This window comes from Phoenix dactylifera, chromosome 12, assembly GCF_051530095.1.
Source record: "Phoenix dactylifera cultivar Ajwa chromosome 12, Ajwa_hap1_PhDact_Kaust_v1.1, whole genome shotgun sequence".
Taxonomy (NCBI): domain Eukaryota; kingdom Viridiplantae; phylum Streptophyta; class Magnoliopsida; order Arecales; family Arecaceae; genus Phoenix; species Phoenix dactylifera.
The window spans coordinates 11830098-11846459 of record NC_143201.1 but is presented as its reverse complement, the minus strand read 5'-3'; the positions used below and the strand labels follow the sequence as shown (position 1 = coordinate 11846459).

The following is a 16362-nucleotide window of genomic DNA, read 5'->3' as shown; positions in this document are numbered from 1 at the left end:
CCGATCATTGCCCAAGTGTGTAGCAGTTGGAATATTGGCCTATTTTGTAGTTGATGTAGGTACCTATTACTTGTTATCAGCACAGGTTCCCTAGTTCCTATCTAGACCACGTTGACAGGCATTTGATTAGCATATTCCTAGGCTTCTTTTTGATGGTTCTACATGATAAGTTATTTGACTTCTATGGTTCCATTGCCTTGTTTTGATTTTATATGTTATATTCTGTTAATTGAAGTTGTATTTTGGTCTTCTATTACACAGGTTCATTAGCCATATGGTACGTATATCATTGTTGGTTGCAATTGGATGGCCCTTCCATAGTATTGGGCAACAATTGCAGCTGCAAAATACCTCTGGGCAATGATGAGAAGTGAGGTTCAAAGGGAAGCAGCTTGGAGAAATCACCTGATGGTTTTCTTTTTCCACTATTACAATGAATGAAACTGACATATACTGAGCCAATAATATCTAAATCATTTGAAGAATATTGTTTCTCTACGATGTTCATACTGTATATTTTTTGACTTTATTAATTTATTTGCATGAGCAAATATAAAAGCTCCATCTATTATTAATTGTCCTTGATTGAATATAACAACAAGATGTTTATTTGGTATTTGGTATTTTATATACAAAGCCAATATTATATAGGGGTAGGATCATATGGTTTTTTTTTAATATTATTATAATAATGGTTAACCGTTATAATACATCACAAGGTAGGGGGTAACCTTACTAGTCAACTTTAAGTGTGACTAATCACAGCACTTCCAGTACAACCAGACAAAAAAAACTAGCTAGAAGCTAGTTATGCTCCAGCCACTTCCCAGCAACTAAGTGCCAAAAGTCTTAGAACAAGCATTCTCTAGCATTTACTCCCCAAACAAACCGAATGTCTTAAGTCCTACTTCATCAAAAGTAACTTCTCAGAACTCACTTCTCCGGAAGTGACACTTCCCACTCCAGCCATTTTGGTGCGAGCAAATAGGCATTTAATGTGCAGTTATTTTTCATCTACAATATTTTGAATTTCTCATTAACTTTTACTAGGATATTTTGACATACACAATATAATTAGCAAACCAGAACTGGGCACAGTTACTTATCTAGGCTATTGTAGTCTCTCGACATGGGATATATTTATATCACAAAAAAATGCCATCAATTCAAATTTTTGCATGAAATAATATTATAAATACCAGGTATTCTAGGGTTCTGGGAATATCTAAAATTGACTTCACACCAGCTGAGATAACCGCCACAGGAGTCTTTCCTAGTTCAGTGAGATCGGATGATATATCCATTGCTGCATGCAACAAAATAAAAAAAGAAAAAAAACAATTAAAGAAATGAAGATTCAGATACAAATTTGAATCCAAAATTAGATAGATAATGATAGGAACAGAAAAGTCAACAGGTATTCACATAAATTATAAAAAAAAGCACCGTACATCCTTATGTTAAAGTGAAACAAGAGAGGCATATGCCTTTGAGAGCATAAAATAGTCTGGATTAAAAAATAAAACTAACAGTAAGTTAATCTTTTGTCAATTTTCATGCATTTGTGGTGTCAAAATAACTAAGAAAGTATGCACAATTACAATTTTCATTCTAGCTGCAATTATTAACAAATGATTAAATCACACATCCGTTACTCATGAAACCACCATTACATAAGATTTTGAATTCTTAATATAAATGAATTAGGTATTTCTTACTCTGTTCTCCATGCCTATGCACTCCTCCTATTCCCCCAGTAACAAAAACTGGTATACCAACCTGCAATAGTTTCATCTACTGAGTTTGTTGGAGCAATGAAAATAAGTGCATGCAATTATTAAAAAGGCTCAAATTGCTAACACCCAGTGGATTTATGAACTGATAAACTGAAGAAACAAACAGTATTGAAGCTGAAAGTCCATATGACCCACGCGTTCTCTGTGATTAAAGATTAGCTACATAAATATGGGCCCGAGGGTTGGGGGGGGGGGGTGGGGGTCGGGGGGGGGGAGAGAGAGAGAGAGAGAGAGAGAGAGAGCTAACAACAGATATTACCTTAGCTGCAAAAAACATGGTTGCAGAAACAGTTGTTGCACCATTTCCTCCAGATGCTACCTGTTAAATGAAAAACTCCAATTCATCAACAAATTCGAACAATCATAATACAATCCAAGAACATGCCATGTGTGATGCATGTGGTGTGGAGAATGAGATGGAGGACCTCCTCCACAGAGCTACATGCACCGCTTGGGAGTTTACTGCTAGTAGTCGATGAACTATCAAAGGGCAAATCAGGACAAGTAGTAGATGGTGATCCTGCTTCCATAAGATTCCAAGCAATTATCAACAATTTAAATCTCAGATTGTCCTATTGAAAAAAACAAAACATATGCGAACATTACTCAGCTTAATCTTGGTAGAAGCAACATGCAGTCAATAATAACTATGTACACTTTGCACAAAAGAAATAGTTTAATATAGTTATTGAACTAATTTCAAACATTACAGAAAACCTTGACCATATATCAAATTTATTAAATTGAGCAGTTTTAAAATAAACCTATAAAATGTTTTCTAGTAATCCAACACTAAAAGAAAAGAAGGAAAAGTTGAATTAAACATCACTCACAATATGTGCAATGTCCCTGCGAGCTGCCTTCTGAGATTTCCTTCCAAGTTTTGCAAGCCTTTCCAGTTGTTCATTATTCAGTCCTGAGATAAAGTTATAAGGAACCTTTTGAAATGAATGTGGAAGGAGTATATGAGAACATTTGTGGGGACCAAGCATCTAATAACCTAAGCACCTCTAGAGCACAAACTCATAGTACAATAGTTGTTACAAAATGATGAGCAATTCTGTTGAACCAATATCCAGAGGATTAGACAACAAAGACAATAAAGAAACCTGCATTTATTTAATGGTACAGCCAATTTCTGACAAAATCCCATTCTCATGAATAAGATAGCCAATCCAACACCAAAAGTAAGTGATTAAGGAAAATCAGCTTGCTGAATTAGCTCGTTCAACCTGAGTAAGAAATACTGGGCTCAAAAGTCTGAATCCACAATCTGCCTCAGACCCATCCATGCTCAAAATGGTTCAGAAATTTATTTCATAAATATAGTACAAGCATAAGCATGTAATTATAATGAAATCCTCTATGAAATGGATATGGGATATGGATACAACATGATACAACAAATCTCTACAAAGTACGATACGCATATGCAAGGTCTGTTGTGCCGGAACCAGGGCCTGGACCGGTTGCCCGGCAGCACGAGTTGGTATGCCCTCGTACCATTCCGTGCTGCAAAACAGTTGAGGAGGCGAGGTAGAGGGAGAACGGGAGAGAAGAAAAGAGAGAAGGAGGAGAGAGGGAGGGAGAGTGAAGGGGGTGGCGGAGGCCAGCGGAGGGCCGGCGGAAGCCGGCGGAGAGTCGGCGGAGGCCGGTGGAGGGCTGGCAGAGGCCGGTGGAGGGCTGGCGGAGGCCGGCGAGCCGTGCGGAGGACTCCGCCTCCGAGCCCCCTGTTTTGAATGCCTCTGAGTCCCCTATTTTGTTTGAAACAGGGGTTCCAGCCCCTTTTTAATTTCACGATTTTTAAGTGAAGTCAGTGACCCTTTTTTAATTTGGTGATTTTTAAGTGAAGTACAAGCGATTTAAATCAAAGATTCACACCATTGATCATGATCTAAACTACTAAAAATTTCTAGAGACCACATATCACATATTCTAGTAGTCTCTCACTCATGTAGACAACAAAACGAATAGCATGCATTGTGCTAGTGTACTAAAGTATATAATAAAGTATTTAAATTGAAAATTCCTCTTATTGATTATGATCTATACATGCTAGAATATATGTATATATATATATATAGAAAATCAATAGATTTTGATGCTTGCATCATAGCAAAACATGGTCTCACATTATTTTCACCCTTCATTTTGCGCCCACTTGATGCATAGGTTAAAGACTCAAACAAGTGATTTTTGGTTCTCAAGCAATTTTAGCAGTATAAGTCATGATCAATAGTGCAAATCTTCGATTTGGATGTCCCTTTGTTGACATTGGAGTCAAGAAGAACCAAGTCCATACAGACATACACATAAATACATGTATACAGACATACACATAAATACATGTATACAGACATACACACAAAATGTGTATACATGCAAAAAAGCATCCATAAAGGCATAGTAGGCTATCAACATAGTCCAAACATTTTTTTGATAGTATCAACTTTTATAATCTCATGCAAGGTCTTCAATCTTGGTACCGGGTACCACGGTACCTTATCGGTTCGATAAGATATGATACGGTACGTTTCTATACAGAAATAACTCTCTAACCATTTTTCTTAATTTTTATCTCGGTAGGTCTCGATACAGGTCGATACAGTTTAGTACAAACTGATACACACCTCAGTATACCTCGGTATGCCTCGGTATGGGGCGATAAGCCTCGATACGAGGCGGTACCCTCGATATGGAGAGGTACAAGGCTTGTACAGTCTCAAAGTTAAGTTTTGTACCGATTTTCTTCCGGTACAATACGATAAGCCTCATACCGAATGGTAAGGGGCAGTATGGTAGACCATGAGCTCATCACTTAGTCCTCATTCAATTCCATAGATTGTAATTCATACTTAATATTATTAATTAATATCAGAGACTACTAAGTTGACCCGCTAATCTTTTTTGGAGGCATCAAGTATTTAAAGTGTATTCAAGAAGTATCCACAGCATGGTACGTTGTTCGCACCGTACCGTACCGATTCGGTACTGGGATACGGTACGAAAGGCGTACTGACTCTCAGTATGCCGAACCAACCCCATACTGTACCAACGTAGTGGTAGCATGACACCGGTACGAAGCCCGGTACCACGATGATATACTTTGATCCACAATATTTATTTTTAAATTTTGAAAAAATAGGATAGTCTAAATAAGTATCTAATGAATATTGATATCCCATACATATCTAATACGAACACAGTATGTGATTCGAATTATCCATGCTTCCTAGGAAATCCTTCATCATGTTGTAAGTACATATCCTGAACTTGGCTAAGGCTTTGAAATGGTATTTCAAATATATATTTTTCCTTTTACTATATTGAGCCAAGAGATTTGAAAGGTAGACAATGTGGCTTGACCCAAGTAGAATTACTTAACCTAATACTTATCAAGCTCAAGCCCAATCCAAAGGTTATGAGACGAAACAAAGCTAACCAAATTTCACCACAACTAAAAGTCTTCAAGACCCTCAAGCAGTCATAAGTGGTTGCATAGGCATTGAGTTGGGCCTAGTTGCTTAGGCCATGCCCAACTTGAACCCTAGATAATACAAAGTATTTTCTCTTCTTTCTCTTTTTTTTTCCTCTATTGACACAAGCACTCCAAGAAGATTGCAAACTACAGATTCTACAGCTGAACCAGATAGTTTGGGAGATGATTAACAACCAGAGGGGTGATTGCCGAGGGCAATGAAAACAACAATGACCATTGGTGGGTATCAGTAGGTCTTCTCCCCCCCTTCATTTCTCTGTTTATCTCCTTTTCCTGTCCCTTTTGTAGTTTACGAAAACAACAATGACCATTAGCGGGTGTCAGGTAGGTCCTCTCCCCCCTTCATTTCTCTATTATCTCCTTTTCCTATCCCTTCTGCTGTTTCCTTTTCCTTTTTCCTTCTTCCTCCTCTTTCCATCCTTGTTGACAGCTTCTTCTCTTTGTCAACAATTGCTAAGTTTCTTCTTGTTGTTCTTCTTCTTGCTAACTACTTCCCTACGTCTTAATAGCTTTTTTCTTCTTTCTCTCGAGGTTATTAGGCATCGCCCTTGTCTAGCCATACCTAAGATGAGACCCTCACTAAGGAATTTGGCGTTCTAGTTTTTTCCTTCTAAAAGATTTTCCTAGTAGGGCTCCTATTGTTACGTAAATTGCAACTTCATAACAGTCATGTCCATAAAAAAAAAAAACAAAGCAAAAGCCATTTTAAAGGATCCCACATGTATTGGTCCATGACTATCTCCATAATATGAAGTTGTAATCACATTTATTCGATTGTATTTTGTTTTCTGTAAAACACATTCTCTAGCTTGTCTACAAATGTTGCTCTATGTTCATCATATTTTGTTTTAAAATTCAGGAACATTCCCTTTAGATTCTATCACTTTTTATACCAAAACTACCCTTTCTATCTCTTAAAAATATTAATTACCCCCTGCTAACTTCATCGCCGCATAACTACCATATGCTCTATCTCTATCCTCTCCCAATCAAATCACACTCCTTTCATAAAACTCCCAAACAAATTGGGCTCCATCTCTTTCTCTAATTTGACTTCTATATAGATTCTAGCATCTGGACTCTATCACTTTCTCCCCACTTTTCTCCAACATGCATTGCATAGGTCAAGTAGCTAGTATAAATAATATATATAAGAGGAGGGGGGAAGAAAGAGAGAGATAAATTACCATCAATGGTATTTCACTCCAAGCACTATCAATGCAAAACTAGTTGTAGACCTTTCAGAATAAAAGTAAAAATAATTGATCATGATCTATAATGTGTAAATTGCCTAGGAACAAAGTGAAAATCACAAGATTTAGAGGTCTCTTACCCAAGCATCAAGCAAATATGAAATGGACAATTTTTAACAAGTTGATACCATGTTTTGATTTGATTTATAGTTTAGAAACATCCATATCCATTTAATTTTGGTTTCTATGTATTTTAAATGTCGATCAAGAAGAGTTTGGACCCTTCAATTATAGCGCATGATGTAGTTTAGATCACTAACTGTTTTACAGCTTTTAAGTCTATGTCTGCCTGATGCTCAGGTAAGCAGCTTCGGAAAACTTGTGTTTTGGTTTCCAACCAATTTTGACATTGTAGCTCGCGATCAATGTTGAGAGCACTTTGAAAGGACTTTTATTGATTTTAAATTGATGGGATTTGGGGCCAAACACAATTTTTAACTATGTTACCTGAAAACTCATTTTAACTCCTAGAAGCCGTGTCAAATGTAGCTGACTTGGAAACATGTTAGATAATTAGATAATAACAATTTAGACAATTGAGCTCCGACAATGAGTTCAACCTGCTATAATAATGTTTAAAAGTAATATTTTATTCCTTTAAAGATTGGTTAAGAATTTGGGAATTGAATAACATTGCTAAAAGTTATTTTTCTCAAATTATTAAACTAATTGAGCATGTTTGGATAAGGAGGCGTGTCGGAAGGTCTTAACCAAGATCCTCCATCTCGATACCGGACTCCGTACCAATGCCACACTAGCATAGTGTTGGTACAGTAAGGTATATGGTATTAATGGTTTTAAAATTTACGAACATTCCCTTTTGATTCTATCCCTTTTTATACCAAGAATACCCTTTCTATCTCTTAAAAATATTAATTGTTCCCCACTAACTTCATCACCACATTAACTCCATATGCTCTATCTCTGTCCTCTCCCAATCAAATCACACCCCTTTCCTAAAACTCCCAAACAAATTGGACTCCATCTCTTTCTCTAATTTGACTTCTAGATAGATGCTAGCATCTGGACTCTTATCACTTTCTCCACACTTTTCTCCAACATGCATTGCATGGGTCAAGTAGCTAGTATTAAATAATATATATAAGAGCGGGGGGGGGGGGGAGAGAGATAAATTACCATCAATGGTATTTCACTCCAAGCACTATCGATGCAAAACTAGTTGTAGCCCTTTCAAAATAAAAGTAAAAATAATTGATCATGATCTATAATGTGTAAATTGCCTAGGAACAAAGTGAAATCACAAGATTTAGACGTCTCTTACCTAAGCATCAAGCAAATATGAAATGGACAATTTTTAACAAGTTGATACCATGTTTTGATTTGATTTATAGTTTAGAAACATCCATATCCATTCAATTTTGGTTCCTATGTGTTTTAAATGTTGATCAAGAAGAGTTTGGACCCTTCAATTATAGTGTATGATGTAGTTTAGCTCACTAACTGTTTTACAGTTTTTAAGTCTATGTTCGCCTGATGCCCAGGTAAGCAGCGTCGAAACACTTGCATTTTGGTTTCCAAGCAATTTTGACATTGTAGCTCATGATCAATATTGAGTGCACTTTGAAAAGATTTCTATTTATTTTAAATTGATAGGATTTGGCACCAACATAATTTTTAACTATGTTACCGGAAAACTCAGTTCAACTTCTAGAATCTGTGTCAGATGTGGCTGACTTGTAAACATGTCAGACAATTACATACATAACAATTTTTCTAATTGCAGCTTTTAGAAATTGGTAGATAGTTGGGCTCTGACAATGAGTTAAACCTGCTATAATAATGTTTAAAGTAACATTTTATTTTTTTTAGAGATTGGTTAAGAATTTGGAAATTGAATAACATTGCTAAAAGTTATTTTTCTCAAATCATTAAACTAATTGGGCATGTTTGGATGAGAAGGTCTTAACTGCGGATCAGGCGCTGGCGGCCTATAGATCAGTGCCAGGGTCGGTCTAGATTTTTTACTTATTTTTTGCTGATGACTGCTTATTACTAGCCCGAGTCACGACACACTCGGCACAGGTGCTACAGGAGATCTTGGTGGCATATTGCGAGGCTTCCGGACAAAGGGTAAATATGGATAAGTCAGCTATCTGCTTCAACCCGAAGGCTAAGGCACGACTGAGGAGGACCATCATGGAAATCTTGGGTGTGGGCAAGCAGGGGAGCACTTTACGGTATCTTAGAGTTCCAATCATTGGTCGACGCCTGCGATGAGGGGATCGTTCAACCATCGAGCAGAGCATCAGACAGGTTGGAGGAATAGCAGGCGAGCGCTTTATCGATGATAGGGAGGATCACCCTTATCCGGTCAGTTCTCAGCTCGATCCCAGTTTATTTATTGTCTAACACCATTGTGCCGATGGCACCATTAAGGGCTTTGGAGCAACTGTTCAGAAACTTTATCTAGGGGAGGAGAGGAGTGGGAGGGCGTAGCACTCTCCTTGCGTGGGATGTGATCTGTCAGCCAACCAAATTGGAAGGTGTGGGGGTTCATTCCCTGATAGTCAAGCGGGAGATTATGGCGGCCAGACACGCGGCCAGGTACTTTTTGGAACCCGAGAGCCTATGGTATATACTGATGAGGGCGAAGTATGGGGAGCGGGCGGCCGGGTTGGTTTTTCACACCGGTCGTCGATGCTCTTTCATATGGAGGGAGATTTGTGCCCGCTCTCCGTTGGTGCTACCTTGGATTAGATGGGCCTTTGAGGAGCATTTGGTGAAGAGGATTTTGGCACTGTTGGTACCTATTGGGGAGTCCATGGATAGGAGGGTGTGGAGTGCAACCGGAGGGACAAGGGTGCGTACCCGAGACCTATAGGTCCTGGTCAGCAAGGAATCAGCCCGAAGGATGGATGGGTTTGCATTTGGAGGCTACGCATTCATCCCCGTGTCGCCCTCTTTCTTTGCAAGGTTGCTTGTGGCTGCTTACCAACGAGGAGTGTATTGGCCAAACGGGGGTTGAGAGTCACCTCAGTATGTGAGGGATGCCCCGGTGTGGAGGAGACCGCCAGCCATCTTCTATTTAGGTGCCCCCGTGTAGCTCAGGTGTGGGTTGGATCATGGACTCACTGCAGGGAGTGACTTCGACAGAGAACTTCCTAGGCCAACTGAAGGAAGCCCAGCGGAAACCGAGCACTATGGAGTGGGGCATCAGGTGCACCTATATGACCTATCATATATGGCTGGACAGAAATGCCCGAATCTTTGAGGGCAAAAGAATGCATACGAGGACAGTGGCGGACAGAGCTTTACTTCAAGCAACAGAGATTACCAACACTACTATTGCAGCATTGCCTGGGTCGGCCAGGGACATCTGGAGCTCCCACTTAGCTTATGTAGCGCCCAAAAGCATTTTGGTCTCTTAGGAGCTCCCACTTCTTGGCTTCCTCAAGATTAACTTTGATGGTAGTAGCGCTGGCAATGGAAATAGAGGTAGAGTGGGCTTTGTAATCAAGGATAATGAGTCCAAGCTTATTGCGGCCGAGGGATAGCACATCTTAAACGAGTCAGCCAGTAGCGCAGAGCTGAGAGCTGCATCGAAAGGCATTATCTATTTGATGCAGGAGCAAGAGCCCGATTCATCCTAGATGTGCGTCGTGTTTGGATCGTCGCTTGGGTATGCTCGAAACACAATGGGTCCAATATTTTTATAACCTAGTTACATTGGATTCTTAATTTGGATTTGTAATTTGCTGATTTGTGTTTGATGATTGAGTCCATGTAATTGAGTGCCAAGTGGCAATTAGATGGCGTGAAGATCAAAGCATGATGTGGAGACTTTGACTTGGTCAAAGTCAAGTGTCCTAGGAGTCCTAGATTCTCTCTATTGTCAAGTGATTAGGAGTTGTCTTTTGGTCCATGTGGCGTTTGAGAAGAGTCCTAGTTGATTTAAACTCTCTTCCATGCATCTGAGGAATCCTAGATTATTTGGAGTTTTATTTATTGAGTCCATGTGTCGTTTGAAAGAGGCTTAGCTGATTTGGACTCTTAGTCCATGTGTTTTTAAAGAGTCCTAGTTATTTGAGAGTCTTAATTGATTTAGTTGATTTCGTCAGTTGACTTTGTCAAATGATTGATTTGATTTAAAAGAGTCCATGTTTAGTTGGAGTCCTAAAATTTTGGTTGTAAGAGTCCATATTTTTCCAACCTCTTACTCTATATAAAGAAAAGATTGAAGAATAAAATTAGAGAATTAATTTTGGTTTTCAATTGCTTTTGAGATTGAGAGGCGTAAGGCTTCTTCTTCCTCCTTTGGTGAGACTCCAAAAGTTCCTTCTTTCTAGGTGAGACCCATTGAAAACCATTGGTGAGACGCCGAGGTTCTTCATCAGTAGAAGCAGAAAAGGTAAGACTCCTTAATGCCAACCCCGGATTCTTGAGTGAAGGTGAGACTCTTTCAAACAAGACCTAGTTATCTTCCTTACATCTTTCTTGCATCCATCATCACCACGCCCTAACTAGCCCTAGTCCAATTATTCACCATTTCTTTAACTTGGGTGTCATCAATAGAACCCAATCTCTTCATCATCATTATCTTCTTCCTTCATCCTTCCATTAATCAAAACCCTAACCGCCACTTGAGAAAAACAAAAAGAAAGAATAAAGATCAGCCCTTCCGTCTGAGTCCACCACATAAACCCATCCCCGTTCTGCGTCACTACTCCAGATTGGTCCTAGGGGTGACCTGCATTCAGCTTGAGGGCGACGCAGCCCTAGTGATTGATTGAATTCAGAAGAGTACTGACAGACACAGGCATCTGGATAGGCATCCGCTGTTGTGGGATATATGCGAGATTGTGGGTGGGCTTGCAGCATTCCGGGCTACCCACGTCTATCGGAAGGTGAATAGTGCGGTTGATTGTGTCACCTCCTATGCGGCGCACCGCTCAGAGAGATTTCGATGGGCTGACACGGAGTCCGCTCCCCCACCCCTACATCGACTTTTACTTTTCGATTCTTATGGATGCACTCATACGCGTATAGTGTGAGTTGCCACTATATCAAAAAAAAAAAATGGACCGAACCGTCCAGTTCAGGCAGTACCAAACAGACCCAATGCCAAACTAGATCGGTTCATCATTCATATTCAGTTTCGGCCCCTACCAGCCGAACCCAGCTTTTTACCGCACGGAACCGGCTGGAACCGATCCTTTATCGCAAAAAACCGGCCAAAACCGGCCAATTCATTGCCGACTCGGTGCAACCCAACCCAATTTCAAACCGAATTGGATAGGGCCACCTGTCATTGCCCTACCGGTTCAGTCCGGTACCAAACCATACCGGGTGCCGACTGGTACGGATTTCAGTACTGGTTCGGCAGACCTTAGTCGATACAGTAGGATACATAATTTTTTTTTGTGTATCGAATGTCGGTACACCATCCGTACCGGATACCAATACCCAATCGGTACAGTACGATATGCTCCGTACTGCTCGATTCAAGCCGGTACGGCATACTATGGTCTTAACAGATAGTATCTTCTAATGTTTTCTTTTATACAACACTTAAATTATATATTTTCGTTAAAATTATTTTTTCTACATATCTCCATCTCCTTTTTTGACTCTTGCATACACAGATGTGTCCAAATCTGATTCTCATGTTCATGTCCATGTAACATTATTTTAATAGATTTTAACTTATGAGATCATTATATACATACACATATACATATGTTTATAGTTCTAAGGTTTGCAATTGTGGTACCGGTGCCCACAAAAACAAGCACTTTTTTCTTTTTAGGTTCCAAGAGTTCGAAAACCAACCAAGCAGGTGACCACTGACTCATTGCTTGACCTAGAGAGGATTGTTTTCAATAATGCAGATTATGAAGTGAGAGTTTCATGAAATCAAGACTAAATTTAATGTACCACATCTATCATGTCTTGTTTTTATTTTTTGATTAAAAGGCAATCAAACAATTGCTCTGTGCTCTTTGTTTAATTTTTTTTAATTCAAGAGAGCAGCTTAGTAATTGCTCTTGCCTAGTAATGGCAATATGTTATCACCAAATGTCTGATTTTCCCTTTGCTTAGAATCCATGGTTTCCAATGGCCTTCTTTGTTAATGCATTCAAAGCAATAAAGACACTGCAAGTACTGTGTTAATGAGGCATTCCTTAAAATGCAACCAATATCACCCAATAAGCGCACAAAAATTACTGAAAGCCTAACATCCAAGAAAATTGCTACAATCATCACAGAGAAAAGGTGTTCATCAATGGCGGCCCCCTTTGATTTTTAACTAAGAAATAATGGTAATCTTATAGCTTTTGCCTCATGTCGAATAAAAGCAAGAGAACTTTTCAATTTTATCTTCTTAAAACTGCCAACAAATAAAAAAATAAAATCGAAGTTGAGTACAAGTAGGACCAATCATATCCCATAACCACTAACCCTTATCTCAACCATTTGGGGTTGATTTTCAGATCCTTGTTCGCAAAAAAATGTTACTGAGTATTACTTTTAGCATTATTGCAATCTTCTTCAAGTTCTTTCTCACACTTTTCATCCATGATCTTATGCCTTCTCCACATTCTGAATGATTCAAGACAAATTTTAGCACCTCATCTCACCAAAACCTTCTAAGTTGTTACACACGCCCACACCCTCTCAATTGCTCCTTCATTGCATTGTTTTCAATTGATGCAGGTCCCATGACTCCTTATCTATCTGACAAACAACTTATCAAATTTAGATTGTTTGCAAGCCACTAAAGGTGAACTTCAATTAAGTGAAACTCAATAAACACACACATAATCTGTTAGTCGCTTAGGGTGTGTTTGGACCTTGAACAGACACAATAATTTATGATTTTATATAATTTTCAAAACATGAATTATGGCCTTCCAACTATATTGTTTACATGGTCTAAAAAAGATACAATTTTTATAGAAATATTCAGCATTTCCTTTCTTGAAGTGGACAAGTTCTCTCATGCTATAGCAACCAATAAATTCTTAGAATGTTTCTGTCACCTGCACTCATGTCCAGCTCCCAGAATCAGAGTTAGATAGGCATTTGAATTGGATATGATAAGATACTTGGATACTTATCAAATTTTAATTGCAGCATTTAAAAAAATGGTAGAGAGTTGCACTCCAACAATGAGTAAGACCCACTATTATAATTTTAAAAGTGAGCCTTTTTTTGTTTATAAATTGGTGAAGCATGCAATTATTGAAATAACTTCGCAAATGTCATTTTCCTAAACTCCTTAAGCTAATTGGGAAGTCCCGATTTAAGAAATATGCACATCGAAAGACCTTGACACACAATATCCTTAGTGTTTTCTTTTATACAATACTGAAATTACATGTTTTAGTTAAACTTATTTTGTCTATAAATCATTATATGTCCTCTTATGGCGCCAGCTGATATTCATGTACGTGTCCATCCAAAACTAAAAAAAAAAAATCAGATTCAAGAATTAAAGAAATCGCTATGATATCGAAGAGTAGATTTATTTGGATAAAAATGAACATTTGCAATCAAATTCCAAATGAATCCATGGACACTAACTTGTCAGTGGACATCATATTAGAAATTGCATGATCATGACTTGAATATGTTATATGCTAACCAAGTGACTTGATTTTTAAGAAAGGAAAATAAGATTGACCTTGACATCCCAACAAATATACTTCATCCGTCTCTAAGACAGCAACAAATCAATTACAAATTTCCCAATTCAGTCTAACATCAGCCAAAAGCTCTAAGAGATCATTTTTAGTATGTACTTTCCCCTTCTCATATACCTTGGGTCTCCCATGACTTGCACCAACTTCGAATACAAAGAAACTCATCTCAAGTTTAGCCCTACAACTATCTCTTTGGATGCAGCCCTGATTGCATTGTTCAATAGTTAGAGCAATTTTCCCTGCTAGGTCTCCTTGGTTTTGCACCATCAAAATATCCTCAAACTTCTTTTTACACTTAATGATTGGAGCCAGCTGGTTTCATGAGCTTGGGTTTTTTCAGTAAGTAAAACTATAGTGTTTCTCATACAAAAGACTGAAAAAAACTCGTTTCTCTATTAGAGTAGGTGGCGGGATTGTATATATAAGATTGGTATCATCTGGAGCCAACTTCATTTATGGTATTGTAATCTCAAAAACTCTGCTGCAATTTTTGCATATGAATGTGATTTCAAAAGCTTCTACACCTTAAGGGGCTTCTTCATCTCACCAACAAAGCTGCTTGCCTTGTCATCAATTATCCAGAATCACACAACATCCTCATCTTCAACCTAAAGCTTCTCTTTGATATCTACATGTTAGCAAGTTGAACTACTGAAGCTATTCAACCTATCATCCTCATGCTTTAAAACTATATTAAATAAATTAACTTGTCATCTTTCAACAACTCTACAGAGAAATAAGTTTGCCTATGTGCATTAGAAAATTTTCTTATCCTTATGTGAAATCGGAAATGGTGAAGATGAGGATGATAGTGTTATTTTGATGATTAACAAGCAATTATCTAGAGTATATTATAAGTTAAATTGATACTTCATTTATAAGTTCATTACTCTCAGTATATTTGTATGAATTGATAATAGATACATGGCTTTGTTCAAGGTCCGCCGTACCGGTACCGGTCGGCGTACCGGTGGCCGGCCGGACCGGTACGGTACCGGTCCGGTCCGGTCCGTACCGGCCGGTACCGGTGGTTTCAAAAACCACAGCGCGCGGCGCTGTGGTTCTAAAAAAAAAAAAAAAAATCGTACCGGTGCGAACCGGCCGGTTCGCACCGGTACGAGGCCCGTACCGGCCGGTACGGGCTCCGAACCGGCCGGTACGGGCCCGAACCGGCCGGTACGGGCCCGAACCGGCCGGTACGCACCCGTACCGGCCGGTTCGGATAAAAAACCGGGAAATACCGGTTTTTTATCCGTTCCGGTACCGGTCTAGGACCGGACCGGTACGTACCGGCCCGTACCGGCCGGTACGGGCCGGTACGGCATTCCATGGCTTTGTTCATTTGAATGAATCTAACCTTGAGATGCAGCAAAGTGTAGATTGAGTCGACCCAAAGGATGATTGGGTCGACTCCGGCACATCAAGAAGTCATTTGGCACACTTCTGCAAAATTGGCACAGATGAACAGTGAGTTGGGTCGACCCAAGGTAAGCATGAGTCGACCCAAACTTCAAGAACCTCAAAACATGAAAAAAATATGTTCTCTGGATTTACTGAGAGAGTCGACCCAAACAGTGGTTGAGTCGACCCAAGCTTGAGTCGACCCAAACCCTGAGAGGGTCGACCCAAAGGCAAGACAGAAAGACAGACAGAAAATGGTTCTCTGAAATTACTGAGAGGGTCGACCCAAGAAGAAGTTGAGTCGACCCAAGTGAACTTTGAGTCGACCCAAAGAATGGTTGGGTCGACCCAAGTGAAGGAAGTCTGAAATTCAAGTTTCTGTGTTCTCTGAGAGGGTCGACCCAAGGAATGTTTGAGTCGACCCAAGGCAAAGTTGGGTCGACCCAAGGACAGGTTGAGCCGACCCAAACACGGGCTGAACAGTAACGGCTAGTTCTGCAGATGTACTTTTTGTCCTTCCCAAGGTCAGTAACGGCTAGTTTTTGAATTCTAACCATTGGGGCTTGACCAAAGGATGTGGAAAGCTATTTAAAGGGGCACTATTCATCAGATAGAACAACTTTTGAAAGAGATATCAAAGAGTACACAAGAAAACAAAAGTGCCCTAATCTTCTTCATTCAAGTGCTTCATTCAAGAATCAAAGAAAGGGGTTGAGCAGATTCAAAGAGTCATCAAGAGCTCCATCCTC

The 16362-nt window shown here is 39.3% G+C and overlaps 1 protein-coding gene across 5 annotated transcripts in view; it reads right to left on the bottom strand.

Moving 5' to 3' along the window:
- LOC103723746 (indigoidine synthase A family protein) overlaps positions 1-16362 on the bottom strand; it is a 41657-nt gene that overhangs the window by 12577 nt on the left and 12718 nt on the right. For all 5 annotated transcript variants that reach the window (XR_015971909.2, XM_039119800.2, XM_088708437.2 and 2 more), the window contains 4 exons: positions 2630-2712; positions 2056-2115; positions 1719-1779; positions 1200-1306 (listed from right to left, as the gene is read on the bottom strand). Coding sequence is in view for 4 of the 5 variants with exons in the window: in XM_039119800.2 (XP_038975728.2) it covers positions 1200-1306; positions 1719-1779; positions 2056-2115; positions 2630-2712 (311 nt within the window). In the remaining variant the exon portion in view is untranslated. The remainder of the gene's footprint in view (positions 1-1199; positions 1307-1718; positions 1780-2055; positions 2116-2629; positions 2713-16362) is intronic.